Genomic DNA, 24,012 nt, shown 5'->3' on the forward strand with positions numbered 1-24,012 from the left:
CAAGTCTCCAGAAAGAAGGAAGGCTACACTGCGCACATTGGAGCCACAAACTTTGCACAAAACAGTCTTATGTCCTGAGAATGCTTTGCCTGACCCAGTTCTGATATGCAATGAGAAGCACCACTTCTTGGAATCATAGAATGGTTTGGGTTGGAAGGGACCTCAAAGATCATCCAGTTCCAACCCCCCTGCCATGGGCAGGGACACCCTCCACTATACCAGGTTGCTCAAAGGAGCACGGAAAAAGTCCAAGTCTCAGGACTGTGAGGTCCCTGTACCTCTTCAGCAGCCTCAGCCAAGTGCTACAGTGTGCTCACAAGGTGGAAGAGGCCAAACGTACAATGAGTTCATAGGTAGCCATCATGATGGCTGTGTTTGGGATCTGGCGGATCAAGTGAGCTAGAAGCCCTCGGTATAAAGCCAAGAGTCCCTCTTCATGGACCACAAGCTGCAGAGTCTGTATGAAGGAACGGTATCGTGACCCTTCTTCTCGCAACCGTGTCCGAACGACCTCTGGAGAGACAAAATGGGAAGTGATATTAGCGGGTTGATCCTACAGGCATGGCATCTCCCCCTGAGGGGAGCAGAAGCAAGGAGAGCGGGCCCTCTTACCATGTGGATATGCAATGCATGAAGCACATGTTTTGGAGACGGCAGCAGCTCCCATGAGTCCAAAGAAATCCTGGCTGTTTGGTGGAAGCGTGAGCGGTGGGGAAAGGGAACGATGGCTGTTTCTCAGCTGCTGTTTCAGTGCTTCATAGATGACAAAGTGTATGATGGTCTCTGACACTCCAGCATAGGAGGCGGTGATTCCACGGTAAAATCCACGCAGGCCTTCGGTGCGGTACACGCGCACGGCACACTGGAGAGCACTGCTGGCCATCTCCCCCTTCGCCCTGCAAGGAGAAGGGATGTCATAGAATCATAGAATGGTTAGGGCTGGAAGGGACCTTCAAAAGTCATCTAGTCCAACCCCCCTGCAAGGAACAGGGATATCTCCAACTAGATCAGGTTGCTCAGGGCCTCGTCCAACCTGGCCTTGAACGTCTCCAGGGATGGAGCATCCACCACCTCTCTGGGCAACCTGTTCCAGTCTTCTACAACTCTCATGGTAAAAAATTTTTTCCTAATATCCAATCTGAATCTACCTCCCTCTATTTTAAAACCATTACCCCTTGTCCTATCACAACTGGCCCTCCTGAACAGAAAGGCACACTGCTCTGTGGACCTACCATGCTGTTGTGAACACAGCTGCCTGACTCTTCCCCAGCACGCCGTGGAGACCTGTGTTCTGATGGCAAGTCACAGACCCCTACCCAACCCCATCTCCAAACCGGTCATGGAAGTGGCTCGTCAAGCCTTACCTGGCTTCCAGCTGCATCCTGGTTTTCACTAACCAGATAGGGTTGGTGAGCGTGGCACAGGTGATGCCTGGGGAACAGGAAAGGGAGACAGCCATGAGCACCAGGATCACACTGGCAGTTTGTGAGGAGGTGCTGATCTATCAGCTCTCTGAATTCTGCTTGGCAAGCTGCAGGCGTTGGCAATCTGAGAACGACCTTGAGCTCCCATGCGAGATGAGACATTTAGGACAGACTATTTGATTGTCCTCCTCTCCGATTCCAGACTTTGTCTGGTGGCAATTAACTCCTCTGCCTCCAACAGAACCCTGTTACAGGCCCTGGGGTTGCAAAGAGGCAGGAAACAACAGGCTAAACTTGCAAGAGTGGAAGATCTTGTTAGAGAACTGGATTATAGCATGAGAAACGATTCCGTGAGTGGTCTAAAAGAAAGGTCTACACCTTTCCTTTTCCCTCCCACAGCTGAAAGGAGCTCCTTTCCTGATAGCAGCTGAAGGGTTAAAGACTAGATCCATGACTGGAAGAGAGATGAGCCTAAGAAGAACAAAGAGTGAGAAAACATTTTGGTTACCCAAGGAACTTACTGGTCCAGACAGGGAGGAAGAAACCTTCAGAAGAGAGAGCAGCACTGACCATAGCACCAGTGGGGAAGGAATGAAACCCGTTTACACTTAAGACAGAAGGACCCCTTGGCTCTGATTTGAGACAGAAGAGCCTCACCTGCACAGGCTGCCGAGAGCATGTGTACTTTCTTGGACTCCGGTACAAGGACAGTATTGAGCCTCTCCTTAACACCAGAATAGGCAGCAAAATATATAGCCCTGGTTGGAAAGAAACACAGAAGAGGTTACAGCTCACCTACAAGGAGCAGGGACACCACTGCTGTGGGGTCTCGCTCCAACTTTTCTCACTCCCAGCACACGTTTGTCTAATGTGACATCAGATACCATCCGTACTAAGGTCCACTGCAATCATCTTACCACTACGACCAGAAGGTCCAAAAAGTGTGTGTGAAGGGGTCCTGTTGCACGATGGGCCCAGAGCCCAGACTGCTTTCAGAACGTGGAGCAATAGCAGTCACGGAGGTCACAGAATTATATAATCGTTTCAGGTTGGAAAAGACCTTTAAGACCATCGAGTCCAACTGTAAACTTAACACTGCCAAGTCCACCACTAAATCATGTCCCTAAGTGCCATGTCTACATGTTTTTTTAAATATCTCTAGGGACAGTGACTCAACTACTTCCCTGGGAAGCCAGTTCGAGTGTTTGATAACCCTCTGAAGGTTCTTTGAACAGTGTACAGCGTAAGTTATCCTCAGGGAGCAGTACTCACCGGGAAGGAGCAACCCCAACAAGGTTTGGACCCAGACCTCGGAACAGGGATCGCATGCCTTCCTTCTCAAGCATAGCCCTACAGAAGGAAATAAACAGATAAATCAGCAGAATAACTAAGTGAAGGGCTCTCCTGTTCCTCCTCCCCCTTCATTCTTCAGTACTTCTTGTAGCATCTTCTCCTCGCCTCCACTGTTATCCTTTTTCTGCCCTACTCTCATTTTCTCTCCAGCCAGCCACTTCTCCTCTCTCCTTCAGTCATTTCTTCCTCTTCTTGCTGACACCATCACTCTGAGTCTGATCGAGCCACTAGCTGAGACATTTCTTACAGTCCCAGCAGCTGCCTTGCAGACTCCAAGATCAAAGCACAGATGAACTGTGACCAGCAGAGGTACCTGTGGCTCTGATGAAACTTCTCACCACACTTGCAGCTTCCAGAGCCTCAGCTCAAATGCTACTTCCACATCTCTCCCACCTCTCCCCTCACCTGATGGCCAAACCCTCACCTACCTGAGTGATCCTACTATCCTACTCACCTCAGCAACTTGAGCACTCCAGGAGATGGTGGGGTGGGGTTCATCAGCCTCACGCTCATCCCTGGCAGATGTATCTCTGAGACACACAGAGGCCGCAGTGTCAGCTGGGATGACTGCAGACGTGTCTTCACTACTTCCAGGGGACAGGTCAGGATGGCTCCAGCTGTGCCACCACATCTAGGGCATAGCAAGGGCATAACAGCACATGTAAGAATGACCCCCGTGCAGGAACAGGGCAATAATTCTGACCCTGCTCATCCACAGCCTCTCCCCTCTAGGAATGGAGGTTAGGTGCCCCAGCTTGCGTCACACATGACCTCCTGCTCTGCCATTGATTAACGTAATAACGGCTTAGCTTGGGACATCTCCTGGCAGCCCCACTCTGAAACCTCACTCGGTATTTCAGACAAACAGTCCCAAGTCCACAGGGACTCAGCAGTCCCTCAGCTCAAAGCTGCTGATCTTTGCATCCAGAATTTCCCAGAGCAAACATTCCTGCTGCGATGCTCTGTGCTGAGATCACCAGGCACCGTGCCTCACACCTCCCTGGAGAACCACTGGCTCAGAGAGGGGCAGCAGAAAACTCTCCCACCCCTCAGCCCGCCTGTGTCTTCATCCCAGAACCCATTCCGCCCCTCGTTGGCAGGGTGATGTAAGCAAGATGGGCATCATGAGAGTTGTAGAACACTGGAACAGGTTGCCCAGAGAGGTGGTGGATGCTCCATCCCTGGAGACATTCAAGGCCAGGTTGGACGAGGCCCTGAGCAACCTGATCTAGTTGGAGATATCCCTGTTCCTTGCAGGGGGGTTGGACTAGATGACCTTTGAAGGTCCCTTCCAGCCCTAACCATTCTATGATTCTATGATTCTACGATTTTCTGCCAACAGCCAGTCTCACCCCCAGCCTGACTTGCTCAATCAAAGAGGGCCCTGACCTTCAGCAGACAGAAGCTATTTTTGGAACTCATGAACCGTGGCCATCAATCAGTCTGGTCGCACCTCAGTAATGCTGAAAGGACACGGATCCCCTTTTTCCCTTTCTGCCACCCAGGGAAAAGTCAGAAGCAGAGAACCGTTAAGTTCAGTTCTCATCTTCTGCCCCTTCAGATCCTTTTGAGTGACAACTCTGTTCTTCTAGAAGATACTCAGAACCTGAAAGACTGGTTTGAGATGAATTTGCATGGAGCGGCCATGCAAAAGGCTCTGATGAACAGACACATGTTCGTACCTGCTACAGCCAAACTCACTTTGTTTCACAAGAGATGGAGGCTTCAAAAAAGCTCACTGTGCCCCAAAGAAAGAAAAGCCAACCAAAGAACTACCAGATATCAGGGAAGAATTAAGTATATCAACAGAATGAGATATGATGGTAGGGGACAGCAAATGGCTAGAGTTCTGAAGAACTATTCTGAAGCAGCTCAGCGCTCAGACACATTGCTCTCACAGCCTTCACTCCCAGGGCTTCATTTATTATTGCCTGCAGGTTAGAGAATTAAAAAAGAAAAAAGAAAAGAGGCCTGTATGCCTGTTGCAATAAAGTTCAAGAGTTGAAGATCTGGCCCTACAAGGTTATGCAGCCGATGACACCAGCAACCAGCAACTGGTTATGGCGCTTCGTCGAGCCCTTTGCAGATCTCCGCAGTGGTGATGACTTGCAGAGCAGCTGATCTGCAGCAGTTTCCCTCAGGAGATATGATGAGCAGTGGGAGCCTGGGATCAAGGGGAACATGACCAAAGAACTTAACTCGGGCTCAGAAGACAACACAAAGCAAAGCAGTAAACGTCCTGGCTCAGGTTCCCTGGATGAACAAACCAAGGACGCACGGACGCCAAGACAGCCTACTTAACGATCCTGGAGTTAGGATCCTTTTACAAAACCCATGTTGACTGTTCCCACGTAGACCATATTCATTCAGAGGTCCAGCAGTCCTGTTCTTTACCATAGTTTCTACTAATTTGCCCAATAAAAGCTCCAGACTTACAGGCCTGTTGTTTTCTTGACCAGAAGCGTAGCTTCCAGCTCAGGAGAAGATTGACTACAGTGGTGACAGATCAAGACATTTAAGTCTGAACAGAGCAGTTTCAACTTCTTATCTAAAAATGGAGCAAACACTACAACAAGACAACATTTAGAGAGGCAATTGCTTGGTATCCTAAAGATTTTTCTCTATAATAGTACAAAAGGAGGCACAACTTCACGTAATGTTTTCATAATATCTCATCTGTTCAAGAAGCCCCTACACGAGCATAGTCAGGATATGAATTTGAACCCATAACTCCAGTATATAAAAAAAGTTTCCTGAGTTCAAGTTCCTCAAGCTACTGATACGTATAGATAATAGAGAAGAATTTTAAAAGCAATAGTTAAGAGTTAAAGAAATGGTTACTCCTCAGCGTGGTGGTCATTTAACCAGCAGTAAGAGAGGTTATATGACTTGAGATTCATGCCAGGAGAGAATTATGGAATAGATCACTATGGACTTAAAAGACACTTTGTACTAATCGATGTTGGTAGAAGAGCTACATTGGTTTTGTTTTTATGGAACTTACCAAAGAATAGCTGGATTCACAAAAGAATCTACAAAGATGTAAGACACTTCAGTTTTACAAAAAGCGAGTTTAATATCTCACAATACCACATTTAGAGCCTTAGCACCCTGCCTACAGCACAGATGCTACATGGATTAAAATCAGGCCACAAAAATCTCAAAAAGAAGAAAAAAAAAAAACAATCAGCCCCACTCTTTCCCTGCCCTGAAACCAGCTGTCAGCAAAGAATCAAACATCCATGGTCTAGCAAGAGTCTAGGAAAATCACTTCTAGACTAGACCTAGCAATTTTCAGTCTTTCCACCAACAGCCAGGAGGTAACTTTTTACTTTTGACAAAATCCATGGGCGACAAAGACTGTCACAGCAGCAAATACTGAGCACAGCTGCAACAACTGGCAAATAACAAAAAAAAAAAACACATGGAACTGAGCAGTCAACAAGGGTCCTTATGCTGGGCTTACAGACTGGTTTAATAAAGCCAAAATCCTGAAGTACTCCAGAAGCAGGAACAAAAGCAATTCCTGAAAAATATGATGAAGAGCAGCGGTTGAAAACCAGCACGACATGTACTCCCAGCAGCAAAAGGAGCTAATGGAAGAAGGCCAGGTAATTCTGCCTTAGAAAACAGTAGTTGCCTCTAGACCTTGCTGTCACATTTTTAAGGGAAAACTGGAACGTCTGAGGTGGCAGAAAAAGAGGATCAGCAGGGAGAAATCAAAAAGCACCCTAAATGTTTTTTCAGTTCTCTGAAAAGGGTACGAGAACATGCACAGAGGTGACAAGGTTTACCGGTAATTCACATTTCAGCCCTCCCTTAGGGTAGCTGAAAACAGAGATGGCTTGAAGATCTTCACTTAAGAACAGCAAAGCTGGGTCAGACAAACCTGCAGTTAAACCAGGATTCTGCTTAGGACACAGGACAGTAAAGATCACCTACAGAAGAGAAATATTCTTCTCCAGAACGCTCTCCCAGCTTCCCACAATTTTCAGCTCAGGCATGTTGCATTGCCCTTAATAGCTTTCAACACATTATTTTTCATTAATCTTTTTAAAATGCTTTCTGGACACATGAAAAGCTTTTACCCTCCTACATCCTGCGGCCAGTAGTCCCACAGGTTAACTGCACGCTATGTTAAGAGCTAAGTTCTTGCATTAGTTTTGAACAAGCCTCTCACAAGTTTCACTAACCACATACTGCAGCAATAACCTGAACTTCTTACTCATCTCTTGGGTTTTAACTAATAGTAATTCAAGGATTATTGCTTAATGAGCAAGGACAGGACACAGGCTGGCACAGTTCTCACTAGTGACGCTCCCGTCACTAGCCAAACTGTCTCTTAGTTTTTCAGGAGTCAAAGTGAAAGATGAAGATCATAGAATCATACAATGGTTAGGATTGGAAGGGACCTTAAAGATCATCCAGTTCCAACCCCCCTGCCATAAGAAAAAAGCTAAGAAATATGAAAAAATATAATAAGAAAGGCTAAGATGCAATGACTATATAGTTTAAAGGATAAATGAAAAAAGGAGAATAATGTACACAAAGTAACACTGGGAGCAGAGAAGGAAAGTACATATAAGCAACGATAGACGTACCACAACAACTGCATTAGCTGCAGAAAAGTGAAAGTTTACTAATTAAGAGCAATGAAACTACATCTTTATTGCACATGCTTCACTGCGGACCTCACTGTCACGCGGACTCCAACAGGCTGGTGGAATTTGGAAAGGGATTACACAGAATCCCGGAATGTCAGGGATTGGAAGGGACCTCAAAGGATCATCGAGTCCAATCCCCCTGCCGGGGCAGGACCACCTAGATCAGATCCCACAAGAGCACGTCCAGGCGGGTTTGGAACATCTCCAGAGAAGGAGACTCCACAACCTCTCTGGGCAGCCTGTCCCAGTGCTCTGTTCCCCTTACTGGGAAGAAGTTCTTCCTCGTGTTTAAGCGGAACCTCCTATGTTCCAGCTTAGATCCATTTCCCCTTGTCCTCCGCGGCGCTGGTGTTTCGTCCATCCCTTCGTCCCACCAGCACGCTCCTCCCCGCCCCGCACCGAGAGCGGCGCCGCCGCGGAGACCCCGGCCCCGCTCGGCCGCGGGGCTCTGGCAGACCCGGGGAGCGGAGGACGGTCCGAGCCCGGGGCAGCCCCGGGCTCTCCCGGCCGCGTGTCCCGGCGTGTCCCGGCCGCCCCGCGCGGGGCCACTCACCCTCCGGCGAGCAGATGGAGCAGGGTGCTGTGCTGCGGCATGGCCCGGCGCCCCCGCGCCTTCCCCGCCGGCCGGACGAGGCGAACCGGACGCCGCGGGGGCCGGACCCGCCGCCGTCGGCGGCAGCAGAAGGGGCGGGCCGGGATGCCGCAACGCCGGAAGGGCTGCGCGGGGAGGGGCCGTGCAGCGCCGCCGCTCCGGAACCCGCTCCCGTAGGGACCCCCCTCCCCTCCCCGGGGGTCGGTGCCTCCCGGCGTGCCCGGCGCTCCTTTCCCTCCGCGCAGATTTTTTTCCCTCTTTTCGACCAGCCGCTCAAGGCTCGTCCGCAAAAGAAATAAGGGAGTGGAGAAACCTCCACTCTGTTTGGCGGGGGGGGGAAGCGAGGCAGGGATGGCGAGGTGGCAGAGCGGAGGCGTTCCTGCCTCATCCTCAGTGTTCCATAGCGTGTGCCACCTCGGCCTCCGCGGGTCAGAGTGGTTGTGTCCAGCCTGGAGAAGAGAAGGCTCCTTGGGAGATCTTCCAGCACCTTCCAGTACCTAAAGGGGGCCTACAGGAAAGCTGGAGAGGGGCTTTTTCCAAGGGCATGTAGTGATAGGACAAGGGGCAATGGCTTTAAACTGAAAGAGGGCAGATTTAGATTAGATACAAGGAAGAAATTTTTCACTCTGAGGGTGGTGAGGCACTGGCACAGGTTGCCCAGAGAAGTTGTGGCTGCCCCATCCCTGGAAGTGTTCCAGGCCAGGTTGGATGAGGCTTTGGGCAACCTGGTGTAGTGGAGGGTGTCCCTGCCCATGGCAGGGGGGTTGGAACTGGATGATCTTTGAGGTCCCTTCCAACCCAAACCATTCCATGATTCTATGTAAATGTCTTCTCAAGTGTCGCCATCTGAATGCAGATGCTGCCCAGATGTAGGGTCGGACCCACAGCAGTGCCTGGATGGATGTCCCAAGTGCGCTTTCAAAGCAAATCTTCCAGAAATTCCCTCTTGCTGGGCTTTGGTTTGTACTGCAGACCAGTCTGGGTGTGCAAACTGGGTTCCTTTCAGGTGTGACACACGCAGGAGCACACCTCATGCAATTCAGCCACTAACTGGTGTGCAGCCTGTGGGACCAGGGAAGACATACTCCAAAGTAAAGCTCTCCAGACACGTTGGGTGTGGATGTTGGGTTTCCAGCCCCACTTCTATCATTCTGAAGATTTGCTCCTGTTGAGCCACACCACTTGCTGGCACAGAATGGGCTGTGGGTGTCATAGGCACTTCAAAGCTTTAAGGAGAGCAGTCGAGAAGACTGACTGCCAAAGAATAGTGTCTAAACCAGCAGCAGACATCAGTTTTCAGGTAGATGAACCGCATCTGGGAAGTCTGGAGAGGACCCTGCGAAGGAACGTACTTCTTTCAAAAAGGTGAAGATGGGATTTGATTCTGAAAACGATTTATTTCTAGCACCCTGATGTCACAGCAGGCAGCACACATCATGCAAAAACACTTCCTTGTGCTTTTCCTGTTCTTTTAGAGGCTATCCATAAACAAGCTCCAATTTTCTAGGGGATTTGCTCTTCCTTTGGAATCATCCGTGTAGAAGGACGGAAAACCGTAAAGGAGTTGCTGTTTTTCCGGCTTGTCTGAAGCCATCACATACTTTTCGGCTAACTGCAGGCACTTTTAACCTGTTACTGCCAGCTGCAACATTTTAATGATCCCAAAGCAAGTAATAAAGTAGTCCGTCAGCCAGATGAACGCGTGCCCTTCACGGATGCTACGAGAACCTCCTGTTCTCCACGTGCGTTTACAAGGACTCTATCAGGCCAGAGACCCGTGCCCATCTGTAGGGTGCCAAAATCAGTGCTAAATTAGTTCGTTAACGCAAAAATCGCCCACTGGTGCCTGCAGTTCAACCGAGATGAGCAGCAAACAGGACACCAACGCCGCGGAACTGCCGCTCTGAAGCTGTGCAACGTTATTTATTGACTCGGGGAGATAGTTTTACGTTATTATGTGCATCGTGCACTAGATGTATGTACCCTATAGGCACCGCTTACGCTCCCACGGCAGGCAGCAGCGACTGGCAGAGCCCGTGCTGCCGTGCCCGTCCTCTCCGCCACCGGTGCTGGGCCAGCGCGGGAGCGCCGGGCTCGGGAACCGGCCCAGGAGCAGCGACCGGGGCGGGGGGACGGCGCCGGGCCGCCCCTGAAGCTTGCGGGCGGCGGGAGGGACCCGAGCGGCCGGGCCTGGGCCGGGACAGCCCCCGCGGGACTCTGGCCCTTTAAGGCGCTTCGGTGCGGCGCTCGCGGGGCGCCTGGCCCTTTAAGGGCTGGCCCCGCCCCCCCGCCGGGAGTCGCGCGAGCCCCGGCAGCCCCAGGTACGGTGCCGGGCGGGGGGGGGGCCCCGCCGCGCCGCCCCCTCCCGTCCCGTCCCGTCCGCCCGCCCGGGGCGGGGGGTGCCGGGGCGGCGCGGGGGTCCCGCTGCGCGGGCGCGGGGCGCGTCGGGGAGGCCGCGGCCTCGCTGTCCCGGTGGTGGTGGGGGGGGGGGGGGTGTCGTCTCCTGGGCCGGCTCGGTGGCGGCGGGGGGGGGGGGGGGGGCGGACTCTTCCCGGTCATGGCAGCTGCCCCCGCCCGGGGACCGCGGCGGAGCTGGCGCCGTCGCGGTGCGCCTCTGAGCCGGGCTCCGGCCCGAGCTCGGGGTCTCCCCGCCCGCCTTGGCGCGGAAGGCGACCGGCGGGTGGCGGCTGAGCCCCGGGGCGCCCCCGGTCGCTCTGTCTCCCGGTGACTGTGCCGTCCCGGGGCCAGGTGCAGGCCCGGTGGGCGCCGACCCTCCCCTCCGTCGCTGCCCGGTGCCATGGCCATGAGGGAGCTGGTGGAGCCGGAGTGCGGGGGCGCCAACCCCCTCATGCAGCTGGCCGGCCACTTCACCCGGGACAAAGCCTTGCGGCAGGAAGGGCTCCAGGGCCCGCTGGCCTGGGCCCCGGCAGCGCCCGGAGCTGCAGCCGTGAGTGGTGCCGGTCGCTCGGCTTGGGCAGGGGGCCGGGGGGCGCGGATAAGTGCAGGGTCCTGGGGAAAGAGCCCCCGGGGTGACCCGGTTTGCCCCTGCGGGGTTGTGGGGTGGGGGGGGCTGTTGGTGGAAGCCGCGTTTCGGGGCACTGGGAGGGCGCTGGTGGCCGTGGGGGGCTGTGTGTGTGTCGCGGGCGCTAAGCCAGAAAGGGTGGGAGGGAGGTCGGGCAGGGTCGCTCAAGGTTCCCTGTTCCCTTTGCTTCCACGGAAGCAGGCGGGCGATGCGGGAGAATGCCGGCAGCCCGAGCTCGAGGAAGATGAAGATGTAAAACTGGGTCACGGGCCGTGTGCGGAGAGGGGTACGGCATCAAAGCTGTTGGGGTAACCTCCGATTCCCTGCAGGTATCCAAACCGCTGGGAGTGGCCACCGAAGATGAGGTAGGAAGAGATGGATGCATCTCCTTACTGCTCTTCTCCTCAATGCCGTTTGATGTTTTTCCCATTCCCTCATACTGGTCTTTCCTTCTGACGAGCCCGTTGCTTCCGCTCGTGCTCCGTGGCTCTGCTATGAGCATGAGCGAAATGATGATGCTACGAGTGTCTTCTGTGCTATGTCTGTAATCCATCTCCATCTTCGGCAGCTGGTTGGAGAGTTCCTGCAAGAGCAAAATGCCCCTCTACTGTCCCGTGCCCCCCAGACGTTTAAGATGGATGACCTGTTGGCCGAGATGCAAGAGATTGAGCAGTCAAACTTCCGACAGGCCCCTCAGCGAGGTGAGCGGAGCTAGAGTAGGTGGAGAGCTGGAAAAGATCCCGGTGTTATGGTCACGCTCCTAGCAGGGTGGTTCCCATCGATTCAGCACTTGTGAGATTGTATCTGGAGTGTTGTTGCCACGTTTGGGCTTCCCAGTTACACCGGCATAGTGGAACAAGTCCAGTGGAGGTCAGTAAGGTGTTCAGGGACTGGAATACATGGTGTAAGAGGAAAATCTGAGGGAATTTGGGTTGTTCAGCCTGGGGAAGAGGAGACTAACAGGTGGGGGGGGGGAGTGTGTGTGTTGTCTAGTTGCTGTCTTCAGCAGCCACGGCCAGGATCTTCACAAAAGGACAAGGGGCAATGGACACAACTTGTGGAAAGGGGAACCGACTAGATGTAAGGAAACATTCCTTCCCTTGGAGGTTTTTTCAGGTGCCTAAAGGCTGGGGAATTGGCCTTGGACAAGTTCAGAAGTGACCTGATGAATGCCCTGAGCAGCCTAATCTCTAGTTCTAGTGTTAGCCTGCTGTAAGAACAATAGCAACCTCCAGAGATTCCTTCCAAGTGGAATTTTTCTGTGATTTTATTCTAACAAAGAAGGGGAAAGATCAGAGACGATGTTGGGCTTATCTTGGGACACTTAAATGATGCCTTTGAGTCCTCCGATCTTCACTTCTGTTTTGTTTTTTTTTTTTTTTTGCTTGTAGCTCCCGGTGTGGCAGCCCTGGCACTATCCGAAAACTGGACCCAGGAATTCTTGGCTGCAGCAGATAGTGCTGGTGACGCCTCTTCAGATTACAATGAGGCTGACTGGTCACAGGAGTTCATTGCTGAAGTGACAGGTGAGAGTTCCCTTTTGGAATTACTGTCAAGACGTTGCCCAGCCATGTGCCTGTGTATAGTGGAGAGTTACTGGATGTGAAACTGGAGCCAAATTATGATGATTCAACTAATGCAAATTGTGGAGACAGTCTGGTGCTGTTTCTTGCTTACATATTCTCTAATTCCTTCTCTTAAGGCTAAATTTGCCTTTAGTACAAAGGTAAATATTGTTTAGTGTGCTTTGGCCGAATACTTTTTGTTAGTTTCGTGGAGGTGGAGGGATGTTGCACCTTGGAAATGTGCAAAGTGAATGTTTCTGGCCCAAAGGTTAAGCTTTTTGTTTCAAGCAAGCCAGTAGTTTATCTGAAAAGTTGTGCTGCATTGTGTGTAGGGCTGGGGCTGGAATAGGGTCCTGTTACCATCCGTGACCTAATCTGGAAGTTACGAGTAAAATTCAAGTAGATGCTATTCTCTTCTCCAGGAGTGGCCACTGTAGAGAGCCAGGTAGTCCATTCTTTGAGGTTCACTCCTTACACTTCTGGGAACATAAATCAGTGTTTACCAAGGTCTTTGAGAAGGTTCTGGTGAAAACCTAGTGCTCTGTAGGCTGTGCTTTTGACAGGGACTTGTAATGCATTACTGATTTTCTTGACCTGCGTTGTATCCTGCGTGGAGCAGAGAAATAAGTTGCGAAATTGAAGTAGAAAATCCGAAGGTTCTTGGCACCACAGTGGCATCTGTTGTAATACACCGTCTGAACCCAAGGTTTGATTTTCAGATCAGAATAAACAAAGTTAGAAGAATCGAGTGTAAACAAGCTTTCTTTGAAGAGGTCTTCTCCGTGTGCTAGCTAACGGTGTGTCAAGTAGAGAGAGCAAAATCTGAAATTAATCTGAGCGATGGTCTGCCTGTCTTACTCTTCTCCCCATTCTTCCTGATGCCCTGTGCAGATCCACTGTCTGAGTCTCCTGCCAAGTGGGCAGAAGAATACCTGGAGCAGTCGGAGGAGAAACTGTGGCTTGGGGAATCAGAAGACCTGTCGTCGGTGGATAAATGGTGAGTCTGTCTTCTTGAGGCTCGTCGCTGCTGCTCGGCACTTCGCTGGGGTGAATTTGGGTAGGTGACAGCAATCTGCTGTGGCCTGAATGCTTTTGAGTCCTTGAACCTAGACTGATGTTCTCAGGCCTTTGGTTTCAGAGGAAGGAGGAAACAGTGCTTGGAGACTGAAGTTCTTAAGAGATCCTAGCTTTTCCGTGTTCTGCTTCCAGGGAGGTGTTGTGGTAGTGTAGGCTAACTGAATCTCATGCCTAATGTCAAGCTCCTTAAAGCGATTTCAGGAGTGAGTTCAGGAACTCCTGATCAAGCAGAACTTTCTTCCACAACAGATGCTTTCTTAAATTTGGAGATCTCAAGTTCTAGACCTTACTAATTGTAAACTTTCATTGCTTTATTCTCCCTATCTGGCAAATCACATCAAGCCTTTCCTCTGCATGTTTCTAGATTCAGCCTTCCAGATGTTATTTTCGTGTGGTAAATTAAAGAACAGTCTGGATCTCCTCTCTGTGGGTGCCTGTTGACTGCAGTCAAGTTTTTCCATTAAAGAAGCAAAACACAAGGAAGCGAGTTGGGCTTCTTAGATCTTTCCCTAAAAGAGATTTTGCGTATTTGGATTCTCCTTCCTCCTGGCTCTTGCCTTTTCTGATACCTTTCTGCAAACATAGACATTCCTGAGTTATTGCTGCCCGTTCCAAAGACTTCACCAAGACTGAATGTGGTGGTAACACCTGGAACTGGTCCTGTCCTGGTGTGAGCCAGACAACATATGGAGTTGTGTGCTTGCTGCGAGCCCTCAGTCCTCTGTGGAGCTGATGGTTTTCCAAGATACTGTTCCTCTTCCATGAGTACGACCTACTTAGTTTGTAGATACATGACCTTGTTTTTGGTAGTGCTAAAACTTGCAATGATAGCATGTGAGCTTGCTGAGGGATCCAGACTGTTCTGCAGAACTGTGCTGCCAGTGTAGTTGTTTAATTCTGCCCCTGCTTTTGTCAGTCACTTGTGCAGTTAACCTAGTAGTAATTTTGAATTTTTATAGATGGAATCACTTAGGAGAACTGCAGTCTTTGAGGAGGGGTTGTATCCCTCAATACTGTTGTCTGGCCCATTGTATAGGCTGTTGTTAGTGGAAGAGTTCACTATTGCCTGGTATCAGACTGTCTCTTTCCCTCTTACTGCCTCTCAACACAGGTATGAGGAATATCAACCTGAGGATGATCTTAAGAAAACTGTTAGTGATTTCCTCTCTAAAGTGGATGATCCAAAACTCAAGAATTCTGAGGTAAGAAATTCCCTGACTGGGGCTGACAGATATCTAGTGTGAGTAAGGGGTGTGGAGGAATTGTGAAGGGGAAAGACAGTAAAGGAATAAAGCCTCCTGCTGTCCCATGTTTCCATTTCTCCCCTGATTCCTAGAAGTTGAACCCTACAATCCACTCTAGATATGATCCATCTCTACCACGTGACTCTGGTGAAGTCCCGTCCTCCTCACCTTTTTGGGCCTTTTGTGCTCACTTTGCAGAGAGAAGTCCTTTTAGTGAAGGAGTGGGGGGCATGGGCAGAGGGCTTGTTGCCAAAGCATCTACCCAGCTCCACCCTTGTTTCGTTTCTCTGCCACAGTTCCTAAAGTTTGTCCGCCAGATCGGAGATGGGAGGGTATCGATCGAAGCTAATCAGGTGACCCACAGAGACCAAGATCAGGCAGAGCAATGGGCAGCTGAGTTTATACAGCAGCAGGTAGGAGCCCCAGCCCTGTGTGCTTTGAAGGAGGAAAGCTTTTTGCCAGATTTCGCAGTCTGGGAGCGAGGGAGAACGGCAAGTCCCACTCTCAGCAATGCTCTACTAATGGTTAGGCTGGGGGAGGCGAGGGAGGTGCTGCTGGGCTCTTCGTAGCAGGCTCTAGCCAGAAGTTGGGAAGGTATTTGGGCAGCGTGAGTTTTCCCATCTCCCGTAGCACCTGGGAGGAAGGGGATAGCTAAATGAACTCTTTTCCACTTTCCAGGCCATCAGTTCTTGCTGATGGGGGAGGAGGGCTCGTCACAGACCCTCTTGCTGTTTTGGGATGTGCCCTGAGGTTGCCAAATTCTAAAAAGAAGCATGTGTTTCTGTTTCCAAACTCCCAGGGGGCATCTGATGCCTGGGTGGATCAGTTTGCGCGATCTGGGAACCTGTCGGCTCTGGATACGGAATTTGAGCAGGCAAAGACTGCCGTGGAGGTAAGGCTGATGGAGGGGGAGGCCTGGGGTACCAACTGAGAGCCCACGGTAGGGTTGACTTTCTCCTTTGCGTGCTGTGAGGAGGGCTGGAAACAGTTAAGAGGGTGTTCTCTGGGGTGTCTGCGGAGCTCAGGTTGTGGTCGAGGTACTCTGGTCGCATTCCGTTCTGCCTTCAGTCAGACGTGGACTTCTGGGACAAACTCCAGGCGGAATGGGAGGAGATGGCCAAGAGAGATGCAGAGGCTCACCCTTGGCTCTCTGATTACGAAGACCTCAGCTCCTCGTCGTATGACAAGGTAACAGAGAACAGAGTCCCTCAGCCTTGGCTCTGTGATGAGCTGCCTTGAGGAGACCGGCGGTATGTCTGCCTCCCAGGTGAGCTCCGCAGACCCCGAATTCTGCAAGGATTCCCGCTCACACTGGGCTTTTGCTGTCACTTGCACCCTCATCCCAGATCAGCTAGGGGTTGACCAAATACGATTTTTGCTTGTGCTTGTCTGCAAACGCTGTCTAGTTCTTGTCCAACACCAACTACCAGTTAACACTGGGATTCTTTGCAGTGAGTGCAACTGTTGTTGACCCCCCCCGCAAGCTGTTAGGACCCACACCGAATGTTTGATCTCTGTTGCAACTTATTCCAGGTCTGGTTTGGGGGAATTTTTCAGCACAGAGCAGGTGGGGAGAAGAGCCATTGTTCTCTGATCTGCTACAAGCTAGCAGAGAGGACGAGTTGCTGGCTGGTCTGCAGTTTGAGTGTTTCTGATGCAGCAAGACTAGACTGTGCTGTACAGCAGAGAGTGTTTTCTCCCCGAGCCCGTCTCCCAGCATTAGTCCCTGTCCATCTCCCCTGCTAGGGTTACCAGTTTGAGGAAGATAATCCCATGAGGGATCACCCGGATGCCTTTGAAGAGGGGCGGAAGCGCTTGGAGGAAGGTGACCTCCCCAATGCTGTCTTGCTCTTTGAAGCTGCGGTGCAACAGAAGCCAGATCATATGGAGGTGAGTGAGAGCAGAGGTAACAGGCCTTGGCCAGGTGTTCTGCTGCTTGGATCCTTCCCTTGTGAGGTTTCAGGGGGTGTGTAGAAGACTCACTTCTGTGTTAGGAGCTGTGCAGGGTGTATGAAAACATCTCCTTGGCTCTGGGTACGTGGCTGATGCATGTGAATCCTCAGGAGGGCTGTGGGCGAGGAGATTTATGACTGTAAGGTCAGTTACAAAACGCACAGAGGCTCTGGCCCAGAGCTGGGTAAAATCTTGGGAGCACGTGGGACTGTGCATGGAGCTAAGACAAGGAGTTCTCATCTCTTGAGTTCTGTGGAAGTCTTTATTGGGGTTGCAAGTTTGGAGATGTTTTGGCAGATAACTGCTTTCAATATCTATATTAAAGACTAATTCTGAGCAGCTTATTAGATTAGGAGTCCTCGTTAGGTCTTCCATCTAAATGCCAGGAGATGGTGTAACCCAGAAGGGTTGAGTGAGATGACTTGGCTGTCTTCACAGTCTTCATTTGAAGCTGTGGGCCAGAGAATGATTTTTATACTGAAGGTGAGTTTCCAGCTCCTAATTCAGTGAATACTTATTTCTGTAAAGCACTTCAGCTTCTGCAGGATGGATTGAGAAATGGAATAGTCTGCGTGCCTTTCTCCAGAGGTAGAGGATGTGGATCTTCTCAGGAGAAAGAATGCAAATGCACCCATGTTGTCCGTTTCTGGAGTGCCTGCCTCAAGGACCCAGAGATGCTGAATTCTCTGTGTGTCTGATTCAAGCTCTGTGTCGTGGGTTTTTTTTTTTTTTGGACTGAGGGTCGAGACAAGAACCGAGCGGGAGCACCCACCAAACATGGTCTCGGGCAAAACATGACTCAGGCTTTCTTAATAAAACAAAACAATTTATTAACAGTTACTAAACAAAAGACAAAAGGGAACGAAACCGGTTACTTGAGAGGAGAAAGAGAAAACAAGGCCCGATCTTAAAACAACACCTCCCCACCCCCTATTTTCCTTTCGTTCCTGGCTCTGTCTTCCCCCCAGCGGCGCAGGGAGACAGGGAATGGGGGAGTACAGGTCAGTTCATCCATGTTGTTCACTGCCGCTCCTTTCTTAAAGGAGGAGGAGTCTTTACACCATTTTTTCCCTTGCTTCGGTGGATCCCCTACTCACAAAGAAAAAGTCCCCAAACTTTTCCAAAGTAAGTCCTGCCCGCAGGATTGCAATCCTTCCCCATGGATCGCACCAGTTCGGGCTTTACCAGTCTCGGCCTCTTAGGGCGCTGCTGCCACTCGCGTCGGCGTGGGTCGTCCCACGGTCTCCAGATGCCTCCACGACCTCGTCGTGCATTCCATGCCCCATTATCAACAGTACCTGGTCGCGCATCCCCTGCTCCACGGCCTCTCCTGGGCTCAGGCATCTCCTTCCCGACGTGGGTTTCTCCACAGGCCACGAGTGGGTCGCTGCCCCGCCGAGTACACCCTGGCTGCAGGGGGGCCGCCTGCCATCTCACACCGATTTGCAAGGGAAGCCTCAGCTCCAGTACACCTCCTCCTGCTCCATCTTTGCTGACCCGGTCGTTGTGGTTGTCTTCTCTTAGATATTAATCCTCTCTGGGGAAGCTCGGCCCGGTGGGCACCCCGGGAGTGGGGTGCTTACCGAGTCCCCCATGCGGCTCCCCCGGCGCCATCTTGAGCACATGGCGCCGGCCCGGGCCCGAGCGGCCGCTCGGCCGGGAGCCGGGAGCGAGGGCAGCGCCCTCCTGCCCTCTCCTCGCTCCTGAGCAAAAAGCCCTTTCCCGCCCCTTTGTCCCAACTTAAATAGGGCAATTCGCAGAGGCGCCGCCTTGGCTCAACCTCCCCCGGGGGGGATGGGACTCAGATATGGTGGCACAGGGAGCAAATCCCCTCTCCTGCCACCAGAACACCCCCCCACACATCAAACTATCACACTCTGCTAATTGTGTATGATTGGAAAATACCTAATTTGTTAATCCTGAGTCTTGGATGCGTGTCCTCTCGGAACAGAGGTTCTTGGCTTCTGGGAACAGAGACATCTCACTTTCTAGGGTGCTGGGAGTAGGTGAGAAGTAAGCAAAGGTTTTAGAGATCTACTTCAGCTTTAGAAGGCACCGCTGGTGTTCCTTTAGAATGAGCACTCTGTTCTCGTAGGCAGTGTGGGCTGCACGCTTAGCGTAATGGAGCGTGGCCAGCAGGTCGAGGGAGGTGATTCTGCCCCTCTACTCAGCTCTCGTGAGACCCCACCTGGAATACTGTGTTCAGCTCTGGAGTCCCCAACACAAGAAGGACGTAGAGCTACTGGAACGAGTCCAGAGGAGGCCACGAAGATGATCCGAGGGCTGGAGCACCTCTGCTGTGAAGACAGGCTGAGAGAGTTGGGGCTGTTCAGCCTGGAGAAGAGGCTCCGGGGTGACCTTATAGCAGCTTTCCAGTACCTAAAGGGGGCCTACAGGAAAGCTGGAGAGGGACTTTTTACAAGGGTGCGTAGTGATAGGACAAGGGGCAACAGATTTAAACTGAAAGAGGGCAGATTTAGGTTAGGTATAAGAAAGAAATTCTTTACATTGAGGATGGTGAGGCACTGGCACAGGTTGCCCAGAGAAGCTGTGGCTGCCCCATCCCTGACAGTGTTCAAGGCCAGGTTGGATGAGGCTTTGGGCAACCTGGTGTAGTGGAGGATTTCCCTGCCCATGGCAGGGCGGTTGGAACTAGATGATCTTTGAGGTCCCTTCCAACCCAAACCATTCTGTGATTCTATGATTCTATAATGGAGAGGCAGTTGAAACCTGAGGGGAAGAAACCTTAGGCCAGTTCTGGCCAGCTGTGTTGAAAACATTCTGAATTCTTCTGCTGTGACTCTACAGAAAGTACAGGAGAAGTCGAGGCTTCACAAGTGGTTTAGTGATCAGATAGACTTGGACAGTTGCTCTGAAGGACATGTCAGGGTTGCTTTGGTCCAAATCACAGCTGTGCCTTGAATCTCAGCTCCTCTGCCCGCAGGACACTGGGCAGTTACCACTGATGAGCTCTCGAGTAGCAGCTGGCTGTGTGGTGAGGCATCAGAGGTTTGAGGCAGTGGGTTGCCTCTTGCTTGGAGTGGCTTGTGCAGTGTGTCTGGGTCTTTGCTAATGAAACACGTTCCTTCCTTGAGGCAGTGGATGCTGCATTTTGTGACTTACGTTCAAAAAACCAGGTACTTCACGCTGACAGTCCCACCAACTGTCTAGCCTATTGTTGAGCAAGCAACATGAACTGGACAGATACTTTGGATGTAGTGCCTTCATTAGATATTCCCTGTGTCAGAAGCCTGGAGGTGAAAGAGATTTTCATGTACTGGTGTTACGATGATTGCAGATAGAATAACAGCACTTCTACTTTCAGGTCTGATGGTCAACTCCCCAAGATTATCACTTGCTAGTGGACCACTGCACAGGTGTATACAGCTGCCTACCTTGGGAGTCTCATTATTAGCACTACTGCTATGCCATTTTGTTCTGCTTTTCCCTCCTTCCCCTGCAGTTTGGCCACAGTTAGAAGTTAAAAGTGGAGATTCTGTGACTTAAAAGCACAAAAAAGCTTTTTTTTTTTTTTTTTTTTTTATCCTGGAGCTCCAGCCAGGATACATCAGGTTGGATGTTGGAAAGTATTTCTTCTCTGAAAGGGTTGTCAGCCACTGGAACAGGCTGCCCAGGGAGGTGGTCGAGTCCCCATCCCTGGATGTGTTTAAGAATAGGGTGGATGAACTACTTAGGGATATGGTTTAATGGGGGATTAGGGACGGTTGGACTCGATCTCTAAGGTCTTTTCCAACCTAGAAATCTATGAAATCTATGAAAACTGCCAACAGTTGCTTTATGATAAATCTCCAGGTAGACATTCACTACTTCTTTTTGCTATGGCACCACCAGTTTTGTTGGCCTTGAGGACCTGTGTGCCATGAAGACTGTAGGTCTTTCGAGAGAAACTCCTCTGTGACTAACGTGCATATATTTGTCTCACTCTAAAAATGTGTAGGATGATACAGAGGATTATCCTGTGGTTTATTGGCTGATCTTCTTCTTTAGATGTGAAAAAGTCTGACTTTGTGCATCTTTGTCTTCTCCAGGCCTGGCAATATCTGGGAACCACCCAAGCAGAGAATGAACAGGAGCTTTTGGCAATCAGTGCCCTCAGACAGTGAGTGTTGCAGAAGAGCTTCTGAGCGTGGCTCCTTGGCTAGTGCAGAGTGCCACAAAGAAAGACCATGTGGCTAGCATGGCGTGCTCTGTCTTGATTGTGTTGCCTCCTGCATCTGGGTGTCTCCAAGACTGATTTAAATACCGTTTTCACTTTTCTTTCTTTGACCTGCAGGTGCTTGGAACTGCAGCCTGGGAACCTCACGGCGCTTATGGCTTTAGCGGTCAGCTTCACCAACGAGTCCCTGCAGAAGCAGGCGTGTGAGACCCTGCGGGACTGGCTGCGCCACAAACCGGACTATGCCCACCTCCTGGAGAAGAAGCCGGAGGAAACTGTCGCAGGGACAAACCTGGGACCTTCCAAGCGTGTCCTGGGTTCCGTGCTGTCTGAGTGAGTTAGGGTTACAAGTTGGAGCCTTCAGCTGAAAGGCTTCTTGGAGGGTTGGGACTGGTCCCGGCGGGAGCGGAGGAAGCAACCCAAGGCTAGCTCTCTCCGCAGTGCCCCAGTATGCTTGTTCTGTGCTTTTCCAGCTCGCTGTTCATGGAGGTGAAAGAGCTGTTCTTGGCAGCTGTGCGCAGTAACCTCTCGACTGTGGATCCTGATGTTCAGTGTGGCCTGGGTGTCCTTTTCAACCTTAGTGGCGAGTACGAGAAGGCTGTGGATTGCTTCAGTGCCGCGCTCAGCGTGCGCCCCAATGTAAGAAAGGGCAGACTGTGGATGCTGGAGGTTTCTGGGTGAAGGTTTGGGTGGAGGTGCTGCTTGTATGAGAGGTACAGCTTTGGAGTGGAGGAGTAAGACAGACACGTGGGGAAGGGAGGGTTGGCTTGGAGATGAAAAAGATCCAGTTTATCTCAGCCCTTTTTCTCTGCTCCTCACCTTCAGGACCATCTTCTATGGAACAAGCTGGGTGCTACCCTAGCCAATGGGAATCGGAGTGAGGAAGCTGTGGCTGCGTATCGTCGGGCACTGGAGCTCCAGCCAGGATACATCCGCTCTCGCTACAACTTGGGCATCAGTTGCATCAACTTAGGCGCCCACCGGTGAGCATAGGATGGGCAGGGTCTGCTGTGACCCATGAGTGTGCATGTGTTTGTGGGAGAGACTACTGGGGCAGCGCCACGCTGCCTGCAGCCTTCCCTTGGCGTAGGACAGTAGGGTGAGTCTGTGGATTCTGCCCTGAGAACGGTGTCGTGCAGATGCAGTTGGAGTAGGGGCCACCTGGACTTCAGTTTCTGTTAAAAGGGAAAAGGGGGATCTCTGGTTCTGCAGCAGGGCAAGATGTGGTGAAGAAGAAGAAACTGTTTTGGAGGGGAGGTACTTTAGAAGCAAATGGGAGAAGGGGTACGAGATGTACCATCTTCTCCAGTAAGCATGTGTGTGTTCTCATGTTGACAGTGAGGCTGTGGAGCACTTCTTAGAGGCTTTGCACATGCAGCAGAAGAGCCGAGGTCCTCGGGGGCAGCAAGGCGCTATGTCTGACAACATCTGGAGCACCCTGCGCATGGCCCTCTCCATGCTGGGGCAGAGTGACCTGTACGGGGCAGCGGATGCCCGTGATCTGCCCACATTGCTTCAGGCATTTGGCCTCCAGCAGTGACTCTGGGACGGGCTCCCCTGTGAGTGCGGGGTTGGCCCAGCCCAGCGGTGACCTTCCTTAGAGAGAACACGTTCCCTAGGGCTCACACATATCTTTGCTCTGGTAGGGCAGATCATTGGCAACTGTTTTTTCAAGGACCTCCTGCTGAAGCGTGTGCGACTTCCCCTACCTGTCTGTTGTGGCCTGAGCGTCTCCCAGTTGTTCAACGTTGTCGTCTCCACGAGTGACCGACACTGCTGGTAGGCAGATGATCAAAGTGGGGAGGACAGCAAGATCCAGCCCTCCTGCCAGACTGCATCTGCAGCGTTACCCAGCTTGGCTGAGACCTTATGATGGCTGTTCTGCAGAGACCACCTACCTGCTGGGTGCATCTCCAGCGCAGGTTGCTTTGGTGGGGTGGGATTGCCGTTTCGTGAAAGGGTGAAAACTTCTGGGGTTTGAGCATGCTTCCCCCGTGGATGTGCTTGCATGTGTGTATATGTGGGTTGCTATGGCAAACTGGGGGCAGGAGTCCCCTTTTCTGGGTACTGGTAACTTCATGGTACAGCCAGACGCTAGTTTCTTGGTGTCTCTTCATGAACCTTTAAAGAGCAGGGTGTTGTACTTATGCTAGGGACACAGGTGGGGGCCCTTGGCCTGTTGGGGTGAGAGGAGATCCCAGAGTTCAGACTTCAGCAAAGGTGATGGGAATAAGCCTAAAATGTAACATCCCCTTCCGGAATATGGCAGGGAAAGGGTCGAGTCTTAATTTTCCCTTGATCATCTGTCGTTGTTTTCCTTTGTGCAGAAGTTCCCCATCTCGTGTGTAACTGAATCTTGTTAATTATAAATATCTATATATGATTCTATTGGGGAAAACGTTTTTTAATTGTAAAGTATTTTGTATAATAAAGGGGGGAGAATTAAAATTGCCAAACCGACGTCTTTCTCTGTGCCTCTGTTGGAGCTGCATGCAGTGGGTGGTAGAGATCTCGGGGGGGTTTTCAGAAGACAGATCAGTCTCTCAGTTTCTGTCTGGCTTTCTGACCTAGCTTTTGTTTTATTGATAGCTCATATGCAAATGAAGCTTGAAGGACCTCCTTTTGCTGTAGCCTCAGGGTGCAGTTCTGTGAGCCAGCAGAAGAGCTTCCCTGTGCCAAAAGCTCTGTTTCTTTCCTTAGTTTTAGGGGTCAGTGAAGAGCTTTTTTTCCTTTTCTTGCCATCTGCAATGAGGAAAATTGTGTGACGTTTTATCACCTCTTTGAGGAACCTGACTGCTGCAGTGTTGAGACCTGGGGCTTAGGCAGGGAGTGCTTACCCTTCCTCTTCCACCAGCCACCTCTTTCTCCATACCTCTACTTCACAGGTCTGTTTTTCTCTTGCTACTGCAACAATCAGGAGCAGAAACTGTGTGCAGAGAAC

General features: G+C 51.3%; 2 protein-coding genes across 7 annotated transcripts; one reads left to right on the plus strand and one right to left on the minus strand.

Annotated features, from left to right (window-relative positions):
* Positions 1–308: 308 nt before the first annotated feature.
* Positions 309–8,035, minus strand: LOC104378848 (solute carrier family 25 member 36). The gene is made up of 7 exons (XM_086613810.1): positions 7,995–8,035; positions 3,232–3,408; positions 2,697–2,774; positions 2,082–2,182; positions 1,365–1,431; positions 613–896; positions 309–513 (listed from the first exon to the last, which is right to left on the minus strand). Exons 1-7 carry the CDS (start codon positions 8,033–8,035, stop codon positions 314–316), a joined length of 948 nt encoding a protein of 315 aa, XP_086469936.1. The 3' UTR covers positions 309–313.
* Positions 8,036–10,830: 2,795 nt separating this feature from the next.
* PEX5 (peroxisomal biogenesis factor 5) lies at positions 10,831–23,400 on the plus strand. 6 transcript variants are annotated; one of them, XM_086613925.1, is made up of 15 exons: positions 10,831–10,984; positions 11,338–11,420; positions 11,624–11,756; positions 12,447–12,581; positions 13,512–13,617; positions 14,809–14,899; positions 15,238–15,354; positions 15,741–15,833; positions 16,010–16,129; positions 16,688–16,831; positions 20,944–21,014; positions 21,189–21,404; positions 21,545–21,710; positions 21,897–22,054; positions 22,410–23,400. In XM_086613925.1, the coding sequence occupies exons 1-15, from the start codon at positions 10,831–10,833 to the stop codon at positions 22,609–22,611; spliced, it is 1,989 nt and encodes a 662-aa protein (XP_086470051.1). In that variant the 3' UTR covers positions 22,612–23,400. The 6 variants fall into 6 exon arrangements, with proteins under 6 accessions (XP_086470051.1, XP_086470117.1, XP_086470186.1 ...); XM_086613991.1 differs by having other exon boundaries at positions 11,356–11,420; XM_086614060.1 differs by having other exon boundaries at positions 10,831–10,980; positions 11,385–11,420.
* The last annotated feature ends 612 nt before the right edge of the window (positions 23,401–24,012 follow it).

Source organism: Tauraco erythrolophus, chromosome 1, assembly GCF_009769465.1.
Source record: "Tauraco erythrolophus isolate bTauEry1 chromosome 1, bTauEry1.pri, whole genome shotgun sequence".
Lineage (NCBI taxonomy): Eukaryota > Metazoa > Chordata > Aves > Musophagiformes > Musophagidae > Tauraco > Tauraco erythrolophus.

Coding starts and splice junctions, on each gene's coding strand:
- LOC104378848 (XM_086613810.1), bottom strand. CDS start 8,035: ATGCCGCAGCACAGCACCCTGCTCCATCTGCTCGCCGGAGG. Junction 2,775..3,231: donor GGAGTGCTCAAGTTGCTGAG/GTGAGTAGGATA, acceptor TTCCTTCTGTAG/GGCTATGCTTGAGAAGGAAG. Junction 2,183..2,696: donor GTTGGGGTTGCTCCTTCCCG/GTGAGTACTGCT, acceptor CTTTCCAACCAG/GGCTATATATTTTGCTGCCT.
- PEX5 (XM_086613925.1), top strand. CDS start 10,831: ATGGCCATGAGGGAGCTGGTGGAGCCGGAGTGCGGGGGCGCCAACCCC. Junction 10,985..11,337: donor GCCCGGAGCTGCAGCCGTGA/GTGGTGCCGGTC, acceptor CCGTGTGCGGAG/AGGGGTACGGCATCAAAGCT. Junction 15,355..15,740: donor CTGAGTTTATACAGCAGCAG/GTAGGAGCCCCA, acceptor CCAAACTCCCAG/GGGGCATCTGATGCCTGGGT.